Here is a 19,369-nt window from a genome sequence, read left to right as displayed (position 1 = left end):
TCAAATAAATCAAATGTATAGAAAGATCGAGAACTTAGGATAAATGACATGAAACAAAAGACAGAAAACAAAGATTGAAGAAATGAAAAGAAAGTGGTTCAAAGTAAACAACGTACAGTATAGACAGTATAGATGACACTGATGATATCAGCATTCTAAGGGTTTAATGAATTTCAACTGCAACCTTTGAACCCTGTGTGGGAAGTTGAATTCCAGTCTGAACAGGAAATGGCAACATAATATAGTAAAATAAAGAACTGACTTGAAGCCAAGATCAGCAATTACAACACAACACAACAGAAAGAATCTAAAATACAAAAATGAAATGTCTCTCTGTGTGGTTACATTGCCAGGTTTGTCTAAGCCCCCTGAGTTTTGTTGTATGTTTCTGTGTGTTTGACCATACAAATCAACAAAGTCCCAAAACCTTTTTATATTTCAATAATTTTCTTGAACTCATTATAGATTCACAACTAACAATACTATTCAATGTAAAAAATATATAGCTATAGTTTTTACATATACAATGTTTGTCAAGTGGTAGTTAAGCTGATCTTTGGATCAAATGGACTTTGGATTTGTACGAGCAAAAATTCAAGTATACCATACATACAGTATACCTGCACAAACACACATTTCTCATATACATTCATATATGAACATACACACAAAATTTTACTTACTGATATTGACAAATAAATCAAATACACAACATAAAGACAGAAAATGGGGGCTTAGACTGTTTGCTTATAAAGCTTGTACACCGGAGAGTGTCTCATAGACTGCTTTCTGAATGTTGCTCTTTAAGTTAATTATTACTTGACTGACCATAATGATTTTATGTTGGACTTCAAATCAAATCTTTCTGGTCTTGGTCTTTCCCAGATGTGCTCTGGGTTGTGCTGGTACTTCCTTAGTGGAATAGTGCTGACAAAAGCCATGCTGCTGACAAACATGTTTCCACAAATTCTTCTTCTATAAGCAAACACTGACAAGGAACGAGTGATGTGAGATTATGAAGGCAGACCATGAGACTCTCTCTGTGGCGTCAATGAGACTGGATGGGGGTTAAAATCACAACCAAAGACTATCGGCTGGGGCTCCTGGGTGGGTAGTGTATAAAAACAACAGGGATTGGTGTAACTGCCTCTGGGTCAAATTACTATTAGAAATTAACTCAGCTTCTTTTGAATGGTTCAATTCACTTGATGGCTTATTCTATTTTTTTTCTATTCTAAAGTTTGATGTTTTAAAATTGCAGACTGGTAAATGAACTTAATGGCACAAGATGGTGAAAAAATGAATGCATTGACTGTCTTCATAATGTCTATGGCTGATTATAAAATTCTCAATCTATGAAACGGTGAAGATTTGCATTCAAAGTAGAAAGAAAAAGCATAGAATACCCTAATATAGCAATCACTACATATCACTCAATTGACAGCTGATTGCAGACATTTGCTACAAACGTAATGTAATTTAAAATAGTAATTGACCCAGGGGTCAAGGGGTGTTTTTTAAGGTCTAAACTTAGTACCAGAGTGGGGTTAGCGGCCTGCATGGCCAGCAGTGACTCATGGTATGTCATGTCAGGTTGGGCTGGTATCACCCCTCCATGCCGGGCCCAGGCGCTCTGGATCAGAGACTCCAGATGATTTGATGATGCTCCTCCAAGTGGGAGCTCAGATGATGGGGTGGGAGGGAGAAAGCTCTGCATGGAGGGTGGATGTCCCTGGGGATCTATGGGATGCAGTCCCCCTGATGAATCGTAGAGCGTGCTGGAGGATGACTGAGGGATGGACTGAGCGGCTGTGGAGTCAAATGGGGGGAGGAGAGGTGGGGGAGGGGGTGACTGGAACTCTCCTGCGTCAGAGGAGGCCAAAGAGTCACTAGAAGGTTCTGGGCTTCTGTCCTTTGTGGTTACACCTGTGTGGTGAAGAAGAAGGCTTCCTGGAGGTAAGGGGAGCTCAGGGCTGACATAAGAGTACAGCTCCTCTGTCACTGGCTGGAGACGGCTGTAGGTGCCTGAACCACCTGATCCAGTTCCAGTGTTGTCCTCCAGAGGGAGGTCCATGGAGCTTCTTCGGGCCCGGTAAAGTCTGGATGCCAGGAGGCTTGGGTCTCCAGCAGCAGCAGCAGCAGCGGCAGCTGCAGCTAAATGGAACTCAAAAACACTTCCAGTAGATGGTGGGCCATCAGCCATTACTGGAGGTGCAGAAATAGGGAAAGCAGATGGGGAGGCATGCTGTGGTGGAGGATAGCAACCTTCAGATGATGAAGAGGAAACAGAGCCACCAGTGGACGCACTCATGGGAGGTAAAGGTGGAGGGATTGGACTATGTGCACTCATTCTTTGCATGATGTGAGGGTGTAGAAACCCTGGTTGAGGTGGAGGACCAGGATCAAAACCCAAACTAGCAGCAGCAGCTGCTGCTTGCCTCTGCTGATGGAAACTCAGGTGACTAAGCTGGTGTGCAGTCAGTGGGTATCCTCCATAGGCCATTGCTTCATAATGGTCCAGTAAGGCAGCTTGATTTAGACTTAATCTTCGCACTGCTTCCTCATGCTCCGCTCTCATGTCTTTATAGCCGTACAAACTCGGGTCAGATTGTCCTGGGAGGTGCAGTGGCTCCCCAACACCAAGTCTTTGAGCAGCTGCTGCAAAACCAGGATTTATCATAAACAGAGAGGGGGTCTCGACACCCTCCATCCCAGAAAAGGGGTGCAGGCTGCTCCCATAGCGAGTGTAGGCAGGCTGGAAGTGTCGAGTGTGTGCCTCAAGAATGGACGTGCTCTTGCGTCGCTGTGTGTTGTAGGCCTTTGGAGGCCCAGTGGGTGGAGGCGAGAAGGAGATGGGGCGCTCAGGGATGGAGGGGAAGAAAATAGTAGGGGGGTCAGGAAGAGTTGGGAGGGGAATGCTCCCTCCTGCTCCTCCTCCTGCGCTTGTTCCTCCACTGTAGGGGTGCGGCATTGAATGCTGCTGCGACAATGAGATATAATGGATTTAAGAATGAAACTCAGAATGAGAGAGAACCACAGCAAAGGCCCACATGAAATGGAGAAAATAGTCAAACAGTCAAAAAGCATATTCCCAAAACAATACCAAGAGAAAAAATGACATATATTCTCTCTCCAGACTAGAAACAAAATTATGAGGTTAACACAAGACAGAATATACCTAAAAACTGTAGAGACGTAATGAAATGAAGCAACTTGGTAATGCGAAGATACAAAGCTGGTTACGACAGGCTGACAGCACAAAGACATGCAGACAACACAGAGACAAGACAGAAAGAGAGACACAGACACTGATAGCTCACAGGTAGATAGAAGGTGGAGAATTAAAATCGAAGACAGCAAAGGCCAAATGCTGACTCTAAGATCAACAATATCCTGATGCATCTGCACAAGAAAAGTGTCTTTTATTTCAGCTCGTCCCTGCAAAGTGCTGACCCCGCTACTTCAAACCATGACATAAAGAACTTGAAAAACAGGAAAATTGATCAAAATATACATGAATAATTCAAGGCATGGGCCTACATCACTTTGAACTAGTATACAGACAAACTGCTTCTGTTTTGCTTTTAAGACAAAATCTAAATGAGGGATTCAAATCAAAAAATAAACTGCTATAAGTAATTGTGTATAATACTTTTTACAAATGTCCGTGTCCGCAATCTAATTGGTCGATTTAAAGCTGTGATCTGATTGGTCGATTCAAAGAAGAGTTCTGATTGGTCGATTTAAAGCTGCGTTCTGATTGGTCGATTAAAAGAAGCGTTCTGATTGGTCGCTTATATTAAGCGATCTGATTGGTCGATTTAAAGAAGAATTCTGATTGGTCGATTTAAAGCTGCGTTCTAATTGGTCGATTTAAAGCTGCGTTCTGATTGGTCGATTTAAAGCTGCGATCTGATTGGTCGATTTAAAGAAGCGTTCTGATTGGTCGATTTAAAGATGCGATCTGATTGGTTGCTTATTAGAAGCGATCTGATTGGTCGAGTTAAAGCTGCAATCTGATTGGTCGATTTAAAGCTGCAATCTGATTGGTCGCTTATAAGAAGCGATCTGATTGGTCGATTTAAAGAAGCAATCTGATTGGTCCTCGTTCTGATTGGTTGCTTATAAAAGACAGAAACTGAAAAAATGAGATGCAAGAGAGAAGGCCCAGGCAACTTCTTGCTCAGAAAGAAAAAATGTACGCCACTAAACCTGGCACAATTCTGTTGCAACGTTTAAGCCATTTCACTCATTCTTAATAGTTTCTTTACATTTTGAATGAAACAACTTTAATTTCATTTTAAAAAATATTTTTTAATAGTTTTTGGCTGTTAGATGAGCAGCTCCTGAGGGTAGATGCACATGATATTTGGCATTTGTATCTTAGAGTGAAGTTAAGGGTCAAATAAGTTATTTAATACAAACACAAGGTGGTCTATTAGAGGGAGAGAGAGAGAGAGAGAGAGAGAGAGAGAGAGAGAGAGAGAGAGAGAGAGAGAGAGAGAGAGAAAGAGAGGATAAGATGGATAAATGGATGGGAAGAATGACAGACTCACAGCAGTGTCTGAAAGATTGAGGTCATTTAATCTACTTACTCACACAGGTGCCACTTAAAATGCCTTAAATTTAAAATATAGTTAACTTGACTGACTTAATATTGTACAAGCTATTGTAGAGTACTGTTTCAGCCCACATAGTTTAAATCTCATTGCTACATAATTAGCTCTCATTAGAAGACTTCATTAATATGAGAACTATGAAGATTACAGATACCGTATACATACTGTATCATTACTAAGTAAAGGGGCCTAGGAAGGCTACAGTGGTACTAGTTCAATTTCTTTTTCTACTGCACATCTTAATTTGCTCTTTTAATTAACTCACAAATAAATTAAATTTTCTGATTCTGTGTGGTTGTGCCATCCAGCAGTTAGAAAACATTATTGGCACTAGAACAGTACATTTAATTTGTCAGGGGTTTTCATTTACAGCGACAATGGGCACTTGCATAATAAATACAAAAAAAGTTTTTTAGCAGTATTTTTATCAGTAATTTCAGACACCAGTGTGGCCCATACCCTTCATCTTTCTCTCTCTCCCTTCCTCTCTGGTTCTCACCACTACTGTGGCCCCTGGTGACTAAGCTTGTGAACCTACAGGGGTGGAGAACAGGGCAGGCAGGCTTGCCCTCCGCTGCCTGGCCTTGGGCAGAGAGGAGGCAGAGTGAAGGGGTAGGACTGTCTCCAGGGCCTTGGAGAGTCGCCCAGCGAATGTATCCCTCACAGCAGCGAGAGGCGTGCAGGGGGAGTTGGTGATGTAGGAGGGCAAGGAGGAAAGATCTGGAGGAGGGGTGGAGGGCTGCTTTGGAGGAACTGCCAGGGGCGGAGGAGCATGGGAAAAGGAGTAGGAGGAGGGGGGTACGCAAACGGACATGCTACGACTTCGACGACAGCGCGATGCGGGCTGTAGGCCAGGGAGGAAGGATGGAAAAGGGTGGGACCGACATGAAAAACAAACACAAAGAAATTAAAATACAAAAAGTTATATAAACTTAAAAAACAACAGTAACAGGGCAAACATATGAAAATTCAGAGATTAAGTAAAAAGAAAAAAAACAAACAAACAAAAAAAAACACCTATATGACTGAAAAAAGTTACCAAACAAATAGTTATAGTCTTACTTCAATTTTGTGTAAAAAATAAATAAATACTTGACATATTTCCATAATTATAAAAGTAATAAATTAACAAGCAAGATAACAGCTAATGAATTATTAAAAGATTTAGAGAGAAAATGATTCTGTTAGGGAAGATCATTGCACCAGTGACTTTGTATGAGGAAGTTTCAGTTGTGCAGTGGAGCAAAAGCTTTAAATGTTCTGTATCATATTGTTAAAATGTATAACAACACAAAACACAATAACACAAAGACTCATAAAATGCAGTAAAGACAAATGAAAGACAGACGGAAACACAACACTGACAAAAAAACTAGAGAAAAGTATTTAAAATCAACATCATTTAAAACCAAATAAAAAATAAATAACCACAACATTGCATAAGGAAGGATGATTATCCAAAATATCCATTAAGTGGTCATCTAATACAACAAACCAAGTCAGTATAAGAGAGTCCCCTGGCTGCAAAGAAATTATCTTTGATGAGGAAATAAGTCTATTAAGAAATTTTAAGTAACTTCAAAGACAGATCTAAAAAAGACCTAAAAACATAATTGAGTTATTCAAACAGCCAACAAATAGAACAATCATCCAGTTCAACAATAAATCAGTCAGTGTGGGTGCTGGTTATCTGGAACAACACTTGTAGCCAAAAGGTCACCAGATGGAAAAATCTTGTGTGGAAAATTAAATGAGAAATACTCTCCTCTCCATTAGCAACTACTTATAAGGTGCCTTTGATCAAGGACCTTTGACTCAGGGCTGCTAAAAGGTAAGCAACAAAGGATTATGGTTAAAACAGAAAGTAAGAAAAACCATGGGCCATAAGGATTGGGAGTGTGGGTTGATGTGTATCCAGGCAAATACACCCAAATACCAATGTGTAAAACAAGTTTAAAAATATGAAAACAATGAAAAACACAACATAACAACAAAAAGAATAGTAATTGAATAAAACTCAGATGCAACAACCAGGTGTACAGATGAGGGATCATAAACAAAAATGGATTTTCACAAACAATAAAAGGAGGTTTGAGGGAAGGTGAAATGGCAGGTGTGAGGGACAGAGATAAATGACATCTGGAGACTAAAGTCAGTGTGAATGACAGACTCCTATGATGAAACACAACAGAAATAGAATGGCTGGCATAGTTTAAATAAGTCATGGACTGACTACATCAGTTAAATTTGAATAAATATCAGGCCGTGTTATAGCTGGTTGTCTAAATGGCTAAAATATTGGCAGAAAAACATATTGTGTTGTATTTGCCAAATCTGCACAATACTGCAGGTAACATGCCTCACTGGGCGAGAACATCATGAAATACCCTCTGGTCAAAGGTTATCATCTACTAATAAAAAGCAATCAGTGGCATGCTCTCATGTATTGTGTTCGACACACAACTCATTCCAACTCACTCCCACTCCAAAACGCTCACTTCAAACTGATGAGTCATTTTCGGCACATCTGTGAGCACGGCACCACGCATCCATGTGTGCAAAGTGCAAATGAAACCTACACATGCATAATGCCAAATCTGGATGAAATCACCACTCACCATTGGCTGTGGCGGCTGGGCGTAGCCTGGGTGTTGCTGTGTGGCAGCAGAGGGGGTAGAGGGATAAGGGGTCTGAGGCTGGGAGGGGGGCTGGGTGGAAGGGGGGCAGCTGTAGGACATGGTCAGCTGACCGAGGTGAGGGGAATCTGAAGAGAAAACCGAGGAACCCTGGCCGCTGTCCATGCCTCCTTCAGCTGAGAGAGAAAAATGTGTAGAGATATCAGGAGGGTAACCTTTTCTCCAGTCCCTCATCACACTAATACATCTCCACAGTGTAATGAATTCATCCTCAACTAACGACCTAAACACACATTCATAATCAGATGCATGCACCAATTTGTCACGTTTGTACAGGTGGATGGAGAGAAACAATGTTGTGACTATTATGTCTCATAGTTATCCTAAAGCTGGGGTGTGCAGTAATTTTATTAGGCGTCAATGGGAAAAGATTCCATAATGGCCTTCCAGCATATTGTAATTCAAGTGGTCTGACAGCTAACTGGATGTTTGCACCTCCTCTTCACTCTGTTTTCAGACTTTAGAAAATCTAGCCCATGATGGGAGACTCTGGCCAATCACAGAGAGAGAGAGCATTTCTATTGGCTCTTCTACAAATGCAGATGCCTGTGCACGTCCCCTCAGATGAATATGTGTCAATACTGGTAAAGTGTTTCAGGGAGGGAGAGGAATTGTTGTACTCCTCCTGGACAGGTAACAGGCTGCCAACCTCATCCTGCTGTAATATCAAATGTGATGCAGCTGTTGGTTGTGTGAGCAGATTTACAATGAAAACACAGGATGAGTGGTCATGATGAGTGTTGCTCATAGTTCAGCCTTCTGCTAACCGTAGGAAAAGGCATGTGCATGTATGAAGCGCATGCATATGCCTGTGAGGGGAGAGCTGCAGGGCGGCAGTTTTTTGTTTATTTACTGTTCTAGATTTCTGCCTATCCCAGCTTCAAATCGTACATTACAGATGCTTAATACATCGATAACAAAACCACTTGAAACACATTTTCTTAATTACTGTTTATATTAATCTAACATTAGCATATCAGGTAAATAAAACCGTATTAAAATAAGCACAAAAATTATTTTTATAAATGAGGTGTTATGTGTTAAGAAGATCTGTCAGGTCAAGAGTAGGTCAAAGACTTGATCTGCACAGGCCCATGTGATAAAGGCAGGCAGAAATATAAAAATGTAACTAGAAACTGTGCAGGATATGATGATGCAGGGGTCTACTGTATCTACTATAACTGCTATCTGCAGTATGACTTACATGTGTGTGAGATGCCGGTCTGCTGATAGTGAAGCTGCTGTTGCTCCACTTCAGTCTCTTCTGCCTCTGCCTGTAGACAAACACAGGCTAAGGTTAAACTAAAGGTAGCAAAGCAGAGAAGGTCCACATTGAAATACAGAACATCATGATTGGAATAAGGTCCATGTGGACCCTGTGGTTGTCAGGGGAAATGACACTACACACTAATCATCTTTGTATGTAGAGGGCCAAATCATTTGTAATTCCCAAGTACTTGTTTTCTTATTTAAACCTTAAAAAATTCATCCTTAATAACTCCTGATCAGTCCAGTTCCAACATCCAATCAGTCTCACAAAGGTGAAATATATGTACACACTGACTTCCTGACAAATTCTACAAACCTGTGTATGTGAAGTTTTGAGTGTTTCTTGTTGCTGTTGATGCTGCTGATGCTGTAGTTGTTGCTGTTGTTGTTGTTGCTGTTGATGCTGTTGTTGCTGTTGTTGTTGTTGCTGTTGTTGTTGTTGTTGCTGTTGCAGCTGTTTCTCTGCCTCCAGTTTTCTCTTCTCCTGTTCCTCTCGTACCAGCTGCCTCTGTTCTCTCTTCCTTCGGATCAGAGACACGCGGTCTTTGATAGCCTTGGCCATGGTCTTATGGTCACCCTCAGCAACATAGCCAGACTCAACCTGAGGGGTTCGGTGACATCAGACAAACAGTCTTACTAACAAACAGGCAACATTTCTTAACTCCATCTATCATTGTCTTGTCCCCTGTCTTTCTATCTCTGCTTACCATATAGTTATTTCTGTCCAATATCCTTCCATTCAGTCTATTCTTTTTTATTAAATCACCATGCAAACCACCATCCATCCCTCCAATACATCCTCTCCTCCTTTTCTCATACCATTTCCTGGGCCACATCTTCGGGGACGTCCTTGTTCAGGTCAAAAGAGAACTCGATGGCTTCGTTGTCTTTGTATTTGCCTAAACACAAACGTTATAATGTTATTAAGCAGAGTAAGTGCTTGATTTTTCAACAGCTAAAAAAGCTGCTAGACATTAGTATTTGACAAATTAAGACAAATACAATAATAAATATGTTTAGTGGGTATTTTACAATGGCACGGACTGTGACCAAGACTTTAGGAATGACATTACATATTCATATTTTCATAGATAAAATACTTAAATCAGATGATAAAATAAAATAATTCTTTGCCTTTGAGTTTCTTGACGTCTTCTATCCTGAGCCAAAGTTTGATGGCGATCATTTCCCCATCATCCTCTTCTGCCAGTTCAACCCTGACCCCTGTTTCCTCCTGGAAGAACGCATGGTTCAACAGGATCTTTATAGCGTACCTAGAGGAACAAGGGAGAAGAAGACAAGATTTAGAACAGAGAATAAATGTGGGAAAGAGACATGGATGGAGACAGAAAGATGAAAAGACTGCAAATGCCCTGTGAGCTGAGGTCGAACTAACAGGAGAGACATGGTGTTTCATTAATCTGCTGGGAATCACAACATGTTGACAACATTTAGTCCAAAGACAGCCTTCCAACATATATTTCACATTGTTTCATCTAGTTTGTGGGCTCGGACCTCCTGATGGCTCTTGTAGAAAAAAACATCATTAATCCTAAAAATGACCATCAGTGATCCTGGATGACAGGCAATGAATCAGATGACTGTTCTTTACCAAAAGACTGGGGTAACTGTATTTGCACAATAAGGAAAAGAAAAAGAAAAAGTGAGTGCAAGTGAGGGAGAAGTTTTAGCTTTGCTCAAGTTTCTAGAGAGGCAGACGAGAGGCTGTGGTGGATATTTTGGCAGAGCCACAGCATGAGGAGAAAGAACAGAGCACTTTTTATTCCTGACCAAGAAGCTGCGAGTTAGAACAGGATTTGAGAAAAGAGGATTTTACTGCTCCATCTCTCTAGTGTGCAATAAAATTCAGTCACAAAACTCATTTGAATTGTAGCATCAAACATTACTGGAAGTCGTGATGATAACATGATGCAAGTCATTTTATTAACATTACACACTGAAGGCACATGTTCTCTGTACAAATCCAAAAACATGGTGAAAGACTAGAGGACCTCCAAAAATACTAAAACAAAAGACATTGTGATAGATCAACAGGTCCAGATTTGGCATTGACAGTTTGTGTTTGTGTGACTCACCTCTCATCCTTGTTTGTTCTGATGCAACCCTCTATAATTTCCTTCACCTCAGGAATGGCTACCTTGTCAAAACTGCCTGGCTTCACTCCCTGCAAAAATCACACACACAGGAAGAAGAGCAGTGAAGGCAGGGAAGCTTCTGGAGAAAGACAAGAAAAACAAGGAGACAAACATAAGTGAAGATAAACTTGCTGCAGTTTGGAAAGAACTAAAACACAGACGTGCTCATTGTCACTCGTGCACAGGAGAGATTGAACCTAGGCTGCCATCTTTGGACACAAACACAAACATACTGCACACACAAGTGCTGTCCATTCAGTCTCTGAACCCGGAAGGTTATTTAGATCCAGAAAACACATTTATGTTTGCCCTCTGTTTTTGTTTTTGTTTTCTTGTATGTCATGAACGATGAAATAACTCTTCAAGATAGAAATAGGAATAGTTTAACGAGTTAAACAAAAGATGGATTCCTAATTCTTATCATATCCTGCAAGAATTTCTGTTGCCAATAAAATTAAACTGTACTAAGTCACTGAAATACGCATTGTAATTTGATTCATATGAATGAGTTCAGTGTAGTCCAGGGTAAATTCCCACATAAACCCACATCACCTCTTGGGAATAAATAATGTATCACAACCTTTCAGAGCCAATGAAGAATACTAGAATACTAAGAAAAGGTACTTCCGAGGCCTTCCTGCACAAAAAGGTGCAACTGAATTTTTTTAAAAAAAGGAAAAAGTTAAAAGACAAAATATATAACAACCTGTTGGTATGATGCAGCACAGTGCAATGCAGGTTTTCAGTTCTAACTCATACTACGAGAAATTACTTTCAAGTGCCAAAAAGTATATGATTCTTGTCAAGGCACACCAAATTTTGGGTTCACCATTTAGAAGCCTAGAACAGAAGTTCAGCTGCACAGCTCACAGGAAGGCATCTCAATGACCAGCACATTTGTTCAAACACTGTTAATGAAGGAACAAAATAGAGACTGAAACAAAGAGAAAAGAGGACGGAGCTGAACATTAATCCTGAATAAAAAAAAGAGGGGGCAAGAGACAATAAAATACAGCAGAAAATACAACCCTCACTTCATCTGTCATACATCACATGGACATATAACATGTCAGCAAACTTTATTGTCAATCATTTCATCAATTGAATGATTTTGATTGTTTCGTGTGAAGTCTGCAAGCTGATAGAGCCCTCCTGAAATGCAGGTGAAATAATCAAGAAGACATTTAACACAGATGACAACTTTTTATAATTTTATAATTATTTATTTTATAGATATAAATGCACAAACTAACTCAGAAAGATGAATGAATATCGAAAGCAATGCAAAACAGGAGAGAACAGAGAAACCCAAAGTAAAGAACAGAAAACAGTAACTGTAAATAAATTACTTATTGGCTGGGTCACTATAAAATATTACAACAGCTAAATGACAGTTTGAAGGATAGATGGAGGATCAAATAAAGGTTAAGTAACTTACTTAAGAGGTACTTACCGAGGAGAGTTGTTGACTGGCAGATGTCTTTGAAAAAAGTTTTTAGTCTACACTGACTGGTTGCCAGACAGATGGACTGGCTGTTTATCTCAACCTGTTTGTGCCAGAAAATGACCACCTCCCTCTGCTCTTTCCTGAACTGTCGTCCCTTCCTCCTTTACTTTCTTGGCCTGTTTCTCTCCTGCAACCCCCCCAGTTCTCCCTTACATAACAACCCCCCATCTCTCTCTCTGTCTCTCTCTCTCCCTCACATAGACACACACACACACACACAAACACACACAGAGTTATTGAGATTCCAGTACCAAACAAAGTTAGGACTGATGGAGGAAGTAATGGTATTAAATCTGACAGAAGAAGGGAGGATGAAGGAGAGAGACACAGAGAGAGAGAGGGAGAGAGGGAGAGAGAGAGAGACGAAAGAGAGAGAAGCTAGATTTTAGTTAAACAAGGCTGACTGGAGGTAAGGAATGTTCCCGAAGGAAAGGGGCCATGAAGCACGTCAACAACATTATATATCAAGGTATAAGAAGATGAGCCGTAAAGAATATCCCCACAATCCTGGCTCTCTCAGCCTCTCAGTCATACAGAATAATATGAAGGACCTCAAATCCTGGGTGAATTATACACAAAAATCAAATGGAGTCTTTTAATAATGAAATATTTATGTAACAATCTATATTATATGTGCATTTAAAATGTTTATTGAGGTGTATTTTCACTTTGTTGCACATGCTAGCCCAGTTTCCAAACTGTTTAGCTTGTGACCCATTAAAATTACAAATTAATTAAAAATTGCCCAATAATTGACATGAAGAAAAAAGATTATGAGAATTATAAAATTATAACTCTGGGTAGCATAAATTATTTCTTCCAATTGGCTATCCTGTTCATCTCACAGTGTCTCAGTAAGTTTATCCTGTGACCCGTTAAGGAGACCTGACCAGCAGTCAACTGACAGAACAAGCAGCCAATTCAGATTCAGCTGGTCACAATGCGAGAGCTTGAAAAACTTCCTAAAATAACTTAAAGTGAACAGCAGATCCTGTCAGCTGAGAAGACTGAAAGGTGCCAAGTTACCCGGTCACTCTATAATAACTGCTCAATAACTCATCTATAATAAACTGGTGCTGACACATCAGGGGTTAAGTGAGGAGAGAGAGAGAGTGAGCAACGGAGGGTGGAAAGCTGGAAGCATGGATTAGGCAGCAAAATTAATGGAAGCAGGTGACTGGGGCATCCTGGGGTTGTCACAAGTTTTGTGTGTGTGTGTGTGTGTTGTCTGTGACAATAACAAATACAGACAGCTTAAGCTGTCCGTTTGACTGAATGAATACAACGATCTGAGCAAAAATGCTCTGTTGCTTCTAGTCGATGAGATTACTGCTGTTAGGTTATCACTCAAACACATTACACACAAACAGAGCTGTGAACCCAGAGGCTGAGGTCACTCAGATAATCAAATATGGTTTGATTAAATTGGGAAAGAAATTTCAGTTTTGCGTGAGTGAGAGGAGGGAATATGGAGGGAAAGGGGGAGGATCGCAGAGGTCCTGACAGACACTTGGATTTAAATATACTATCTGAATTTATTCTACCCATAAAGCTTTGCAATATGAATGAGGGATTCTGGCAGACAGTTTGGATGGACACTGAAAGCATCTGATCAGTTCCATTACTGAATACTAAAACTGAATATACATTAAAACACATGGAAGTAACCAGAAAAATGTAAATAATGTAAGAACAAAAGCTGCAAATGTAACATTTATCAGGGCTAATCACCGGTGCAATTTTAGCCCTTTTCTGATTATCATTATTTAAAATATTGCCAGTGAAGTAGAGGTGATGGCTTATTTGGAGCACAGTTTTCATTCCTGGTGTACAAATTAAAAGGAAAAATTCAACTGCTGCCAGCGTGTGTCTAAAGTTACCATTAAATTTGAATGTTAACACTTCTCCTGAGGTAACAGCAGCACTTAGCTGGAGCGAATGTTGCACTCATCTATAAGCTATAAATAGCACTGCATTTGTGCAGCCAAATATTTAGGATTCTGGTGTTAATCCTTCCTCTGTTTGAAGTGAATGTTTTTGCAAAAATTGCATTTAATGGAGTAAGTAAAGTAAAATGTGCCCACATGTTTCATGAGCATCCTTTTGCTTTTGCACCGTTTCAGCAACATAAAAATGATTTGGTGTTTCCAATAAAGCTTACTGAGTTGAAATAAGAGAGGCGATAGAGAGGGACGCAGAGAGAGAGAAATGAGAAACAACAGAAGGTTAGACAGAGAAAAGAGAGATTTCTAGTAAATTCCAATGGTCCATTAACCATCACTGTTGGCCTCCACAGAGCTGAACTCAGTCCCCTGAGGAAAAGAAGGAGACAGCTTGTATCTGCCTGGGTGTGTGTGTGTGTGTTGGGTGATGACCTCAGCAGCACTTAATTTTAAAAAAAGCCCATGGTTGCATCTGTTGTCCTCTCTGTCTGTGTTTTTGTCTTGTTTTTTTTTTTACTCTGTGTTTCCAGCCAACTGTCATCAAAATTTCAGCACAGTCTGGAAATGTTACAGAAACTAAAGGGGAATTAGGAGCATATCAGTCAGATGGGTTGACGCAAGAAGCTTTTTGTCTGTCAATAAGAGATCCACCAGAGAAATAGAGACTTTCTCTGATATAGTTTTTGACTGGATGTGGTGGCGAGGCCTTCTGCAAACTTTCAGTACATTGAAAAAAAAATGTATTTCACTTTTTGCTTTCGTGCAAGGATTTTTGCAGAAAACGTTTATGTGATTCATGTTACCCTGTATTTATTTTCAATTCTCTCTTAGCGAGAACAACACCTTTGGAGTTCAGTGTCTTGCTCAAAGCCAAAACAGCAGTATCTGATGAGGGATAGTTTTGGCCTTACATGGCAGGGTTTGCTCAGTACTGCTCTCTAGTGGTGGAGAAAAAAATGTAGTTCAAGATGCATTTCTTCTAGCGCTTGTTTTTTTGCATTTTGCTAAAGAGAGGTGGGGAGGGCTGGGGAACAAGAGAGAGGCTAATCAGTGCAAAAACACTGTCATATGACTGAATCTCCTGCAGCTCATGCCAAACTTATTAATATACACAGTAAACAAGTATGGGAGGGAGTGGCAGAGCGAGCCGGGCGGAGGAGGATGTAGATTAGAGACAAAAAAGACAAACAAGGCTTTTAGATACACCACATGAATGTCACAACTTGGTGTCTCTATAGTATCAGCATTCACAGCTGAGGCACTCGGTTAAGACCTTTTCACTTTTTCTGCCGGGTGACGCAGACTTACACTAGTAACCCGCCTGTAGATCTGGGCAGCATTCTGACATTCAGAGTAGGGATACTCTGAGGTAGCCATCTCCAGCATGCACATCCCGAAGGCGTAGACATCTACAGATTCATCATATTTCTCTTCATACATCTCTGGAGCCATAAACTCTGGGGTACCTGTTGAAAAGGAGAGAACAAGAAAAACCGTGATATTTTGTATTCTACAGAAAATTTAGGTCACTCAGTCACCATACTGCACCTTTAAGGTCCTGTAAATGGAATTTTTTTATATCAGTTCTGGGAAACACATAGTATAGATCATCGTTGCTACAGAGACGAGGGTCAAATTGGCTGATTTAGTATTTCCAGATGTGGGAATGTCTCTACAACTTGCAGTAACATAGACAGAAAATAATCCCGAATATGTCACCAATAAAAACAAATATTTTCATGCTGTTAGATTCTGATGGATCAATTACATCTATTTTTATGTAGTCAAGTCATCTGACACGATACATACTTCTGACTTTCACACGATGAGATTTAAGTAAAAAAGCTGGAATTGGACAATTGCAAACCCACTATGGGCACCAGATCGTAGTCTCGTGATGTTTGTTGAGTGTAGATGTCGTCTTCATACTTGAGGTTTACCTAATTACAACCAAGCAGCCGTGAGATTTACTCAGCATATCATTCTTGCCCCAAGTGCATGAGAGTACGTGCATTCATGTACTGTGTGTGTGTAGAGAAAGTGTGAATACCAGAATACCTGTGGTCAACTGGACTACTGAGAGGCAGCCAAGTTATTACATGGAGCAGAACAGACACTCTGTATTTCACTTGTGTATAATATGCAGGGTGTGTGTGTGTGTGTGTATGTGTATGCAGACATCCTTAGTAGCAGACTGACTGGTGTGTGTTTCAAATAAAGCAGTTTGCTTTAACAACTACACATTTTAGAAGCAGTAAAGTTAATCTACAGCAGGCGTGTGGAGTGTGTCTGTGTTCATGTTTTTGCTTATACAAGACTGTGTGTGTGGCCATGTGCATGTAAAATTGTTATTGGTAGGGCTAAGCTCACATCAATGACACCAGTTATTTCACTTTCTTCACCTTCACAAACATAAACACACACAACTTCACAGCTAGTAAGTGTGCATGCAAGAGATAAGCACATGCATCTTCTTACCTATGACACTCTTGGCAAAGGAGGCCCTCTTTAATGTGGCTAACCCCAGGTCCCCAATCTTCACTGAGCCTGTGGGCCCCGTGATAAAGATGTTGTCGCATTTCAGGTCTCTGTGAATGATGGGTGGAGCTCGGGTGTGCAGGAAGTGAAGGCCTTTGAGGATCTGTCTGCACCACGAACGTAGAACCTTGATTTTCATCACCTTGAAACGCTTCAGGTAGCTACAAGACAAAGCCATCACACACAGGAGAGCATGTCACTCAACAAAGGGAGATCAGGTGTACAAAAACTTAGAGAGAGCGGCAGCTTCAACCCTGTATCAGCCCATCGACAACTATGTGTTCTGCTCAAGTGGCCTTTGTCCTGACATAATAACAGCCAACATGTTTCTTCTTTGAAAGACAAGCACACCAGCTGAAGACATAAGAAACAATTCATTGAACAACTAACACACAATACAAAGCTGTCCTGTTTTGTTTGTCACATTAAATGTTATAAACAGTTTAGCGTCATTAAATTGAGTTTGGGCTTTACTCAGATGACACTTTGAACCATTATTCTACAGTAACATTATTGCAGGACACTGAAAAGCAACCAGGGTGGAAATTAATTACACTTAAGTAAGGCATGCAGAGGCAGACGATAGTCAGATAAGATATTGACGTGGCGGAAACATGGATAATGCTTCAATTGAAGATTAAAGCTTATACAACCAAAGTGGATTACTGTAAAACAATTCCAGCTTAAATAGATAAATCATGAATTCTCACACAGACATGAATGTGCACAAAAATACACACAAAAAGAGACATTGTGTGGTAAACAGGACTTTTAGATGCATTTCATCACCTGATAACACCAAGAATGACACAGACTTTATACATTCATACATTCTATTTCTGCAGGCATTGAACTATTTTAACCCTGATTAATTCTCTAGTCTAGAGAGTTAGTATAGTTAGTTAGATTAGTTGTCTGTTGCTTTTACACAATTAGTCCTCTCCACAGTTATGTGGGTGAAGAAACCATCTCAGCATACACTGGGTTTAAAGCAGTAAAACACCCTCTGACAGTTCACCAGGCATTGACAAAGCTAACACAGACCTCCACCTGTTGGAGGTCTACAGTCCACCTGGTTTGTTATGTGGGAGGGTAATGGAAGAAACAACACAGCTGGGTATTTTCTCTGCTCAGCTCTTCAGTGAAATTCAAGTAGAGTGCAACACAGACACAGATGTGATAAGCAGGGTGAGCTCCTCAGCATCTTTTTGATTTGCTTAACTCTGCAGGTATGTGTAAGTTACACTGCATCAAAGTGGGCAGAGCAATTTGATTTGAGCTAAATTTTGTTACTCAGTAAAGCACTTTTGTTCCTGGAGCTCAAAATAATCTTGTCCTTGTTCTACTTACTGCATTTATTTCCTCACCAAGCTTTAAACTTAGCTTAAACTGAATCTGCCCATGGTCCTGGTGAATAACTGGTAGCTGAGTGACCCTGAAAAGACTGTTGTTGTCTTCACTGGTGACACCCTGTCGGTTGTCCTGCTCCAAGTCCAGAAAGCTGACCCGGCGCAGAGCAGCATCAGTGAGTCTGGCGGCTCCACAGATCCTGAGTGTCAACAGATGCTCTAATACCGCAGCAACTGCAAATCTGTCTTCGCTGATGAGGAGCAGATCGGACAAGTCTGGACTCAGCATCACAGACCAATCTGCTCTGACCTAACCGCTGATTGTTGGGTTGAGCCCCAGTGACACTACAAGATACAGCTGTGACCCTGTGTCTCTACCAGAGTAGACTATGTTCATTTAATCAAGTGCTGTACCGAACCATCATTCTAAGGTACTTAAACTTGTTTCAATATAACGCTACTTTACATTTCTACTGTAAATTCTGTAGTTATCGCTACAATACATTTATTAACAGCTCTAATTAAAGGTTATTTTGCAGACAACCTTTTTTCACTCATGTCATATGATGCTTCCACCACATCAGTAGTCCAATGCCCACAGAAAGCTCTGAGAGGTGAGCTCTCATTGAATGCTGCAGCAGCCTCTGATACAGAGGAAACTAAATCCAAGTCAGGCCATCAGGCAGTATCTCTGCTGACTGGTGGAGTATAAATCAACAATGTGAAGTGTGTCCTCTGTCCTCTGCACTGGGATGAACGAGCTATATCAGGATTATCAGTCATGCTTCATGGTTCACACCGGGTACAGTTATACAGTGATATAGCTACAGCTGTCACCATATATCTGTTTAATGCAGCAGTGCCCAGTAATGTTAATACTATCAGAGAAAATAGAAATGGGTTCTCCCTTTGTTTAGTTCCAAAACAGGAAAAGATGATGAACTGGAAGAAAACTGACGCTCAGCAATTAAATATTGATAACAATACAATTTAGTAACAAAGTTAATTTTGTTAATTCCTCTGTTAAACACTGAAGAGTCTCCTCTGACTTTAAATGATGATTTGTTTGTCTCCTATATAGGCCACGATTTCTCTCTGTCTTTATAAGGTTATACAGAGGAATTTATTAGAGCAAAATATCTGGGTGGATTCACATATTTTCACAAAGAGTTTGCCTTCAGGGCATGGAGCAGACAAAAAATAATCTTTTGGGGACTTTTTAAGAGAACATACCACCAAATCCACATCTGCAAAACTTGAGTGTTTACACTAAAACCTTTCACAGTCTATCC

At 40.4% G+C, this 19,369-nt stretch overlaps 1 protein-coding gene across 1 annotated transcript in view; it reads right to left on the bottom strand.

Moving 5' to 3' along the window:
- Positions 1 to 19,369, bottom strand: part of wnk1b (WNK lysine deficient protein kinase 1b) — a 90,868-nt gene that overhangs the window by 29,409 nt on the left and 42,090 nt on the right. The window contains exons 5-13 of the mRNA XM_071503045.1: positions 16,669 to 16,889; positions 15,499 to 15,656; positions 10,681 to 10,769; positions 9,719 to 9,858; positions 9,404 to 9,483; positions 8,901 to 9,185; positions 8,520 to 8,589; positions 7,238 to 7,431; positions 1,538 to 2,980 (exon numbers count right to left, since the gene is read on the bottom strand). Of these exons, the coding sequence (XP_071359146.1) occupies positions 1,538 to 2,980; positions 7,238 to 7,431; positions 8,520 to 8,589; positions 8,901 to 9,185; positions 9,404 to 9,483; positions 9,719 to 9,858; positions 10,681 to 10,769; positions 15,499 to 15,656; positions 16,669 to 16,889 (2,680 nt within the window). The remainder of the gene's footprint in view (positions 1 to 1,537; positions 2,981 to 7,237; positions 7,432 to 8,519; positions 8,590 to 8,900; positions 9,186 to 9,403; positions 9,484 to 9,718; positions 9,859 to 10,680; positions 10,770 to 15,498; positions 15,657 to 16,668; positions 16,890 to 19,369) is intronic.

The sequence above is a fragment of the Trachinotus anak genome, unplaced genomic scaffold (genome assembly GCF_046630095.1).
Source record: "Trachinotus anak isolate AG129_WGS33_773 ecotype Australia unplaced genomic scaffold, CSIRO_AGI_Tana_v1 ptg000018l, whole genome shotgun sequence".
NCBI classification, from domain to species: Eukaryota; Metazoa; Chordata; class Actinopteri; order Carangiformes; family Carangidae; genus Trachinotus; species Trachinotus anak.
Note: the sequence above shows the minus strand (reverse complement) of the source record. Positions and strands in the feature narration are given on the sequence as shown.